This window comes from Perognathus longimembris, chromosome 5 (genome assembly GCF_023159225.1).
Source record: "Perognathus longimembris pacificus isolate PPM17 chromosome 5, ASM2315922v1, whole genome shotgun sequence".
NCBI classification, from domain to species: domain Eukaryota; kingdom Metazoa; phylum Chordata; class Mammalia; order Rodentia; family Heteromyidae; genus Perognathus; species Perognathus longimembris.
This window is the reverse complement of record NC_063165.1, coordinates 78,086,879-78,094,210: the sequence shown is the minus strand read 5'-3', so window position 1 is coordinate 78,094,210 and position 7,332 is coordinate 78,086,879. Positions and strand designations below refer to the sequence as shown.

The 7,332-nt window shown below is 51.5% G+C and overlaps 1 protein-coding gene across 1 annotated transcript; it reads right to left on the bottom strand.

The window, feature by feature from the left end:
- Nucleotides 1-340: 340 nt before the first annotated feature.
- Nucleotides 341-3,303, bottom strand: Slitrk3 (SLIT and NTRK like family member 3). The gene is given in 5 exon segments (XM_048346021.1): nt 341-670; nt 672-776; nt 778-1,098; nt 1,100-1,416; nt 1,419-3,303. Coding segments are annotated over 5 exon segments (2,958 nt in total).
- Nucleotides 3,304-7,332: the final 4,029 nt, after the last annotated feature.

The window sequence follows — 7,332 nt, the reverse complement described above, 5'->3', positions numbered from 1 at the left end:
TTGCTGGCAAAAGTCTGCGAAGGCACTTCATTGATTAATGATCTGAGTATGGCCCTTCCTCCGAGTCACGTGGGAGAGGGAGGAGAGCACGTGTCTGTGTTCTCTAGTGAGCATGCGCGTTCGGTTCTGGTTCTGGTCAGGGCAGGTGGAATGGGCTCACAGGATAGAATTCTTTTCTTTATTTTTTTTTTTCCGTGTCTTTTGAAAACGAACTCCAAGAAAAACAAACAACGGAAGAAAGCAAAAGGAAAAGAAGACCAAAGAAAAACCAAAACCAAAACCAAACCAAAACAAAACAAAAACAAAAACCAGTACTAATGAATTCTTCTTCTTCCTCCCGTCAGAACCGGTAGGTTGTCTTTTCCAGGACTTCGAGGTAATCCGGCTTCGATTGAAGTTTGGCCCTTAACTCGAGGTAATCGCTTTTGGGGGTTTGGTGTTCTGTGAACCCCTTTCCGGCTGAGAAGAGCAGGGTTTCTTTGAGCCTGGCGTCCTGCTGCAAGTCTGGGTACTGCATCCCGGGGGGGTGCACGTGTAATTCCTTTAACTTGGGCACCGTGCCGTACAGACAGTCCACGAAGCCCACGGTGCACGGGGCGGCCGGCGGCCGCTCCCGGTCCAGCCGCCCGCTGCCGGCCCCCCCACCGCCGCCGCAGCCTCCCCCGGGGGGGGAACAGCACCACCCCACCATTCTTTTCATGGTGGCGGAACCCAGCCAAGTCCCCCCCAGGGTTGCCCCCGGCCCCGGGCCCGCCCCCGACGGCTGGGCGGTGGGGGGTGCGGGTGGGCCGGGTGGGTCACGGTCACGATGGTGTTGAGCTGCGAGCTGGACACGGCCAGGGCCCACTCCTTCTCCTTCTCCAGCAAGGTCCGGTAGTTGCTGGCGGTCTCCTTGGGGGCCTCTGCAAAGGGCTCGCTCCCTAGGAGAACCTCCCCCATGCCTGGGGCCGGGGTCCCCGGACCCCCTCTTTCTGCACCCCCCGGGTCCGCCACGGCGGAGACGGCCACCTCCTCCTCCTCCCGGGGCTTGTAGATGGGGTTGTTGCACATCTGGGTGACGGGGTGGGGGATGTACTCGTAGACGTGGCCCACCGGGGGGGGCCTTCTCCGGGGAGGAGAGGGTGGGCCGGCCGCCCAGCCCCCCACTGCCACCCCCGCCCCCTCCGCCGCCGTCCTCGAACAGCCGGTGGCACTGCATCTGGATGCCCGTCAGGTCCACGCCTTCCTGCCTCTTGCTCCGGAAGGGCAGTTTCTTCCGACGGCGCCGGAGGACGTAGGCGAAGAGGCCGGCGGCCACGAAGACAGCCGAGAAGAAGAGGACCAGGAGGCTGAGGATCAACACCGACAGGGGCACGGGGCCCCCCGGGGGGGAGAACTCGTACGGGGACGCACCGGTGGCCCCCCGGCCAGGGGAGGCTCTCCGGCTTGGCCGGGCGAGGCGCCGGCCGGGACGCTGTGCAGCATTTCCGGGCAGAGGAGCTCGAGGTCGACGGTGCGCACGTCGCGGTGGGTGAGATTCTCCGGGGTCCTGCAGAGCACGTCGCCCACCACGCTGACCGAGCTGATGGTCTCGATCCACTGCTTGAAGGGCACCAGGTCACACGTGCAGTCCCACGGGTTCTCGTTGAGGTCGATCTGCACGATGGCGTTCAAGTGCTCCAGCACCCCCGCCACGGGCAGGTAGAGGAAGTAGTTCTTCCTCAGGTTGAGCCGAGCCAGCGAGGTCCCCGCGAAGGCGTCGGTGGGCAGGGTCCGCAGCAGGTTGTTGTTGAGGAAGAGCAGCTTGAGGTTGGGCATGAGGCTGAAGGCCGCCGGCTGGATCTCCCGGATTACGTTGAACTCGAAGTACAAGTAGTGCAGGCTCTGCAGCCCCCGGAACATGCCGGGCGTCAGCTTCTCCAGGTCGTTGCCGTTGAGGAAGAGGCTCTTCAGGTTGGGCAGGTTGAGGAAGGCGCCATCCTGGACGTAAGAAATGCGGTTGTTGCCCAGGTGTAAGAGATCCAGGGAGGAGAAATTCCAAAAGTCGGAACGGTATATTTTCTGAATCAGATTGCTGCTCAGGTAGAGTTTCTTGGCATTCAGGGGCCTTGGGAGGAGCTCGGAGATGTTGTTAAACCCTCGCTCTTTGCAGTTGACCGTCAAGCCCAGGTCGTTGATGTGCAAGTTACAGGTGCACCCGGTGGGGCAGATGATTGGAATGGGAGGTCTGGTCTGATAAGGAGCGATGGGAGGCTGGTTGGGCCCAGGGTAGAAAGCCTGGGACGTGGACGGTGGTCTTGGCGTCCGAGGCTGCTTGGTGGGCTTGGGCTGCTTGTTTGAAGACTTATACTCGACGGAAGAAGCGGTGAAATGGACGGAGGACAGCATGGAGGAGGGCTTGGTCGGCCACACGGCCTCCTTGTTGGGGGATAAGTGTGGGATGCCCAAACTAGCCTCGACCTCAGAGTCAGACAGCAAGGGGCAGAGTTCTGTCTTCCGGATTTCCCGCAGGTCCTTCCCGTGGAAGTGGAAGGGGGTCTCGCAGGTGATGTCCCCCACCAGGGCCGTGTAAGGGATGCGCTCCAGCCAGCTCTTCAGTTGCACAATGTCACACGTGCAGTTCCAAGGATTCTCTTCTAGCTGGAGCTCCATGAGATTTCTGCCAATGTGATCCAGCATGCCCCGGTAAAAAAGAACCTTTAACCTATTTCCACGCAGGTCCAAATGGGTCAGCGAGACAGCCTTAAATAAATTGGTTGGGAGCACAGGGATGAGATTATCATTTAAAATTAGAACCCTCAATTTGCTCAGGTTCCGGAAGGCTCCACTCTCAATGCGCTTGATGACGTTGTAATCTGCCTGTAGATATTCCAAACTTTCCAAGCCCAGGAAAGTGTCATTTCTGAAGACATCTAATTTGTTCTCGTGCAGGTAGAGCCTCTTTAAGATCCTAAGGCCATTGAAAGCTCCCGTTTGGATATCCTGCAATGCATTATTGCCCAGGTTAATGGACACAGCATTATTGAGATGAAGAAAACTGTTGGTGTATAATTTCCTCATTGAATTCCTCTGCAGGTACAGTTTGAAAGGTCTGGACCAGAATTCAGTAATCTGGCTAATATTTGTAAATCCTTTACTGTCACAATGTATGTGGAAGAGGCTTTCTTTGACTTCACAGTAGCAAGGTTCAAAGCAGGGCTCATCTATTTCCTCCGAGTCCTCTATGAGGGGGATTGGGGTAGTCCAAGCGAGAGCCATTGTGCTTAGCAGAATGAGCCACAGCATCCTCCCTCTGTGCAGCACCTGTGCTAGGGAAAGCTGCATCACTCGTGGTGGATGACCGAGCTGCAACAGAAATAAAGATGCAGATTTTTAGAGTGTAGTGAGATGCCCTATTTCCATGGACTCCTACATGAAAGGCTTTGTGCGGAGGGATAGAGCCAAACCGCAGCAATGATTGAGCGGACCCTCCACCTGAGCTAAGAACCGACTTCAGGTGTACAGTGGTTCCTGTAGTTTAACTTGGGGAGAAACTGTAATAGTGAGCCAGAAAGGGACATTTTCCTACAGCATGTCAGACTTGACAAACAGCAAATCACATCAACCAAAGCAGTTCCCATTCTCTCTTCTAGAAAACCACAGAACTGGAAAATCTGGAGGCCTCATAGGCCTTGGTCTACAGGTTCGATAGATTTGGGCAACCAATCGCCCATTAGATGTGTATAATTGCTAACATGCAGGTTCACATCAAACACAAAGCCGACTGGATCTCTGATGGAAAGAAAAGTGCTCTTCAAATTAGGTAATTTTTTTTTTACCTTTAAAAAGACATGATCCAGTCCAACATTATTAAAGTATGATTGAGAATGGACCTTTTGCCTAGTACCAGATCTGGAGGATGTACAAGATGTTTGGCAGTTAAGGAACACTTAAAATTTCTTCTAAGAAACTATCAAAACATGCACAATGACAAGATATGGTCCAGTGATCCACTATACTATAGTCCTTTTGCACAAGAAAAGATTAGCATCATCTCTCCCAATTAAATAAATAACTCTTACAGACTCTGTCATTTCTCTGTTTAAATCACGTTGAAGTGACCAGGACTTGTACCGAATGTTCCTGCACATTTGTCAGAACTAAATGTAGTGACAGTTAAAGGTGGTTAAGCTAGGGAGTGTCTGAATCTCAACACTTGCAGAAGCTAGTTTAGAATAGCTGCCTGTACCTTCAATGACACCCAAGGAAATCTAAAAGGCTGAATGGATGGCAGGCGGCAGAAAGGATGACATGGAAGGGAGATGAGTAGAGAAAGACCCAAGAGGGGAGAAACTTTAATTCTTAACTTCTGTTAAATCACTTGTGATGTAAAATACATTTCATAAATAAACATTTTCCCCAAATCAGGATTTATGTAAGTACAGGTCTCCATTATGAAGAAGAAGAAGAAGAAGAAGAAGAAGAAGAAGAAGAAGAAGAAGAAGAAGAAGAAGAAGAGGAGGAGGAGGAGGAGGAGGAGGAGGAGGAGGAGGAGGAGGAAGAGGAAGAGGAGGAGGAGGAGGGGGAGACAGGAAACTATAATGAGCTCTCTTGCTCTATGTAACATCATCAGCATATGAAAATGTATACATAAATAAATGATAATAATGCACTTTTATTAGATTGTTCTTCCTGAGTCACTGAGATATCAATCAAAATTGAATGGCTGATTTAATCAATAAAATTGCAGCAGGGTTCCAAACGTATCTTTTCTCCTCACACATCGATACACCCACCGCGGAAAACTCCCTTCACTTGCAACACAGTGCTATAATTTATAGAGACAGTGAAAAGAATTCTTCACAGGCAACGTGTATGTAATGCACACAGCTGTAAGGAAAACAGAAAGCAAAGAGACATTGGCTTCGGACAAGCAATACTAAATTTTTAGAGACAATTAAACAGGACAAGAGACAGAGAAGGCAGATGAGGCAACATTGCAGTATCCTTTAGTCTCCAGTCTTCCTGATAAAATATTAAAATCTATTTAAGTACTTTCTCCTTTCCCATTCCGTTGCTCAGTGGTTTTTTTTTTTTTGTTTTTGTTTTTGTTTTTCCTTTTCTTTTCTTACATTCTTGAGGTTTCAGAAAGGCAGGCTCCACATATTTTTGACTTACCTATTTTGCAGATTAAAAAAAAAATTGCACTGAACATTGAAAGAAGAAAACAATCAAATAAATCTTGACTTTAAGGATTCTTTCTCCTTCTCACTGTCTCCCTGGCTGAAGCAGAAGCGGAGGGGACAAGGAGAGAGGGGGAAGGGGTGGGCTGGGGAGGGGGGGAAAGCAAGCTGTAGACGTGCTAGGAATAAAAAGGGCTTTTCAATGGGTTTCTTTTGGAGCCTTTTACCCCCCTCAAAAGAGGGGGGCTGAGAAGGGCTGCAATCGCCCAGCTTTGCTGCTGAGGCCTCAGCTACTGACCTCGCAGGGTACCCCCACCGCTCATTACTGGGCACCGGGAGAAAGGCCAAGAGCCAGGGAAGGCTGTGCAGAATCCCCGCTATGGGCTTTGGATTTCTCTCTGTATAGTGTTCAGTAACCTCGAATCTTGTTTTCCACGTCATGAAAATGAGCTCCAAGAAATGAACGCGCGCTGAACATGAGGTCGAGAGCGAGCACTGGCAAGCTCCCTCTCCTCTCTCTCTCTCTCTCTCTCTTTCTCCCTCTGTCTTGAAGGGGAGAGGAAAAGTAAAGGAGTCAAGATGACAAATTTGCACACATGAATAACTAATGATAATAACACAGAAAGGAGAGAGAGAGAGAAGAAAAAGCGCAGCCCGTGGGAGATTCGGCTTTAGTGTGGAAGTAGATCATGGGCAGATGTTGGGCCACATCCGAATCTCAGCCCATACCCTGGCTTGGACTCTCAAGGAATACATACCCTGGGTTGGGGGGGGGGGGGTGGAGGTTGTACCTTTTTCTTTAGTGCAAATATTTTGAAAAGTGAAATTCTTATTTCCCTAGGAACTGCCTGCTAGCCTGCCCCCCCCCCCCCACCCAACACCCACTTCCTACAGCATGTGGCTGTTTCTGCCCGTGTGATACCCCCTCCCCCCAACTCAGGCAGTCTAAGCCACTTGCACTTTCTCCTGTGTCTTGATTCCATCTCTTTGCCTCTGGAATCCTTTTGTTATGCTGCAGGGCAAAGCCTTCCGTTTCTCCCATTTGTTTCTTCCCCCTCTTTTTTTCTTTAAGACAAGCCAAGGCCCTGGAAGTTGATGACCACTTCAATAACAATGTACATTCCACATTCTTCCACCTCTAATGCCTTGCCAGGACAGAGAGGGAGTCCTGGGTTTAGATCCTCTCCTCTCCTCTCCTCTCCTCTCCTCTCCTCTCCTCTCCTCTCCTCTCCTCTCCTCTCCTCTCCTCTCCTCTTCTCCTCTCCTCTCCCTCCTCTCTTTCTCCTTCCTTCTCTCTCTCTCCCATCTACCTCCCTCCTCCCTCCCTCCCTTCCTTCCTTCCTTCCTTCCTTCCTTCCTTCCTTCCGTTCTTATTTCCTCCATCCCTCCCTTCCTTTTCTCTCTATCCAAACAATTCTTGGTGATAATTTCAGAGAGGGCAAAGTAGGAATTGCCAGGGTTGGAGTGGATGGAAGAAGATGGCACCAGAGTGGAGTGAGGCCACAGGAACCCACTACAAGGGGTTCTTGAACTCTCCGCTGTCACATCAAGGGTCCTGCCTACTGCCAGGAAATGAGGCTCTGTGGCAAAACTGGAGTGATGTCACGCAAGCCCCCTCCCCTCCCCTCCTCCCCCATCACCACCCCAGCCCAACCAGCAGCTCACAGGTAGGGGGAGGGGAGAGATTTCTGTTCTCTGAAGAACTAAACTCAATCTCAGTTGCCCCAAAGCTCAAAGTTAGTCAGGAGACATGGCTTTCCCATAAACCACTAGATGCTAAAGAAAACCATCGCCTGCATATAAACCTCTTCCTACTACTGTAACATTCAAAAACCAGAAATCGCCTAACTCTCAACAAAGCTTTCTCCAAAGCCAGTCATAGCCCATGCACACGAAATTTTGGGGTCGCTTTGAGCCACTTGCCTTCACCATGGTGAAGGTGGGAAAGAGGCTGGCCGAGCCAACACGCTCTCCACCCTTCACGCTCCAGACCCACCCTGCTCTCCCATAGGTCTCCAGCAAGAAGCCAACCTGACGCCTAGCAGGAGCTCCGAAGCCTTGGCCGCCCCCACCCCAGCTGCAGCCCCCGCCCCCACCGCGGCGCGGGGTGTGAGTTCACGAATGCGCTGCGAGCCCAGCCTTTGCTGGAATGAATGGCTAATCAGGACACGGCCCTGAGCTTCCCCGCGAG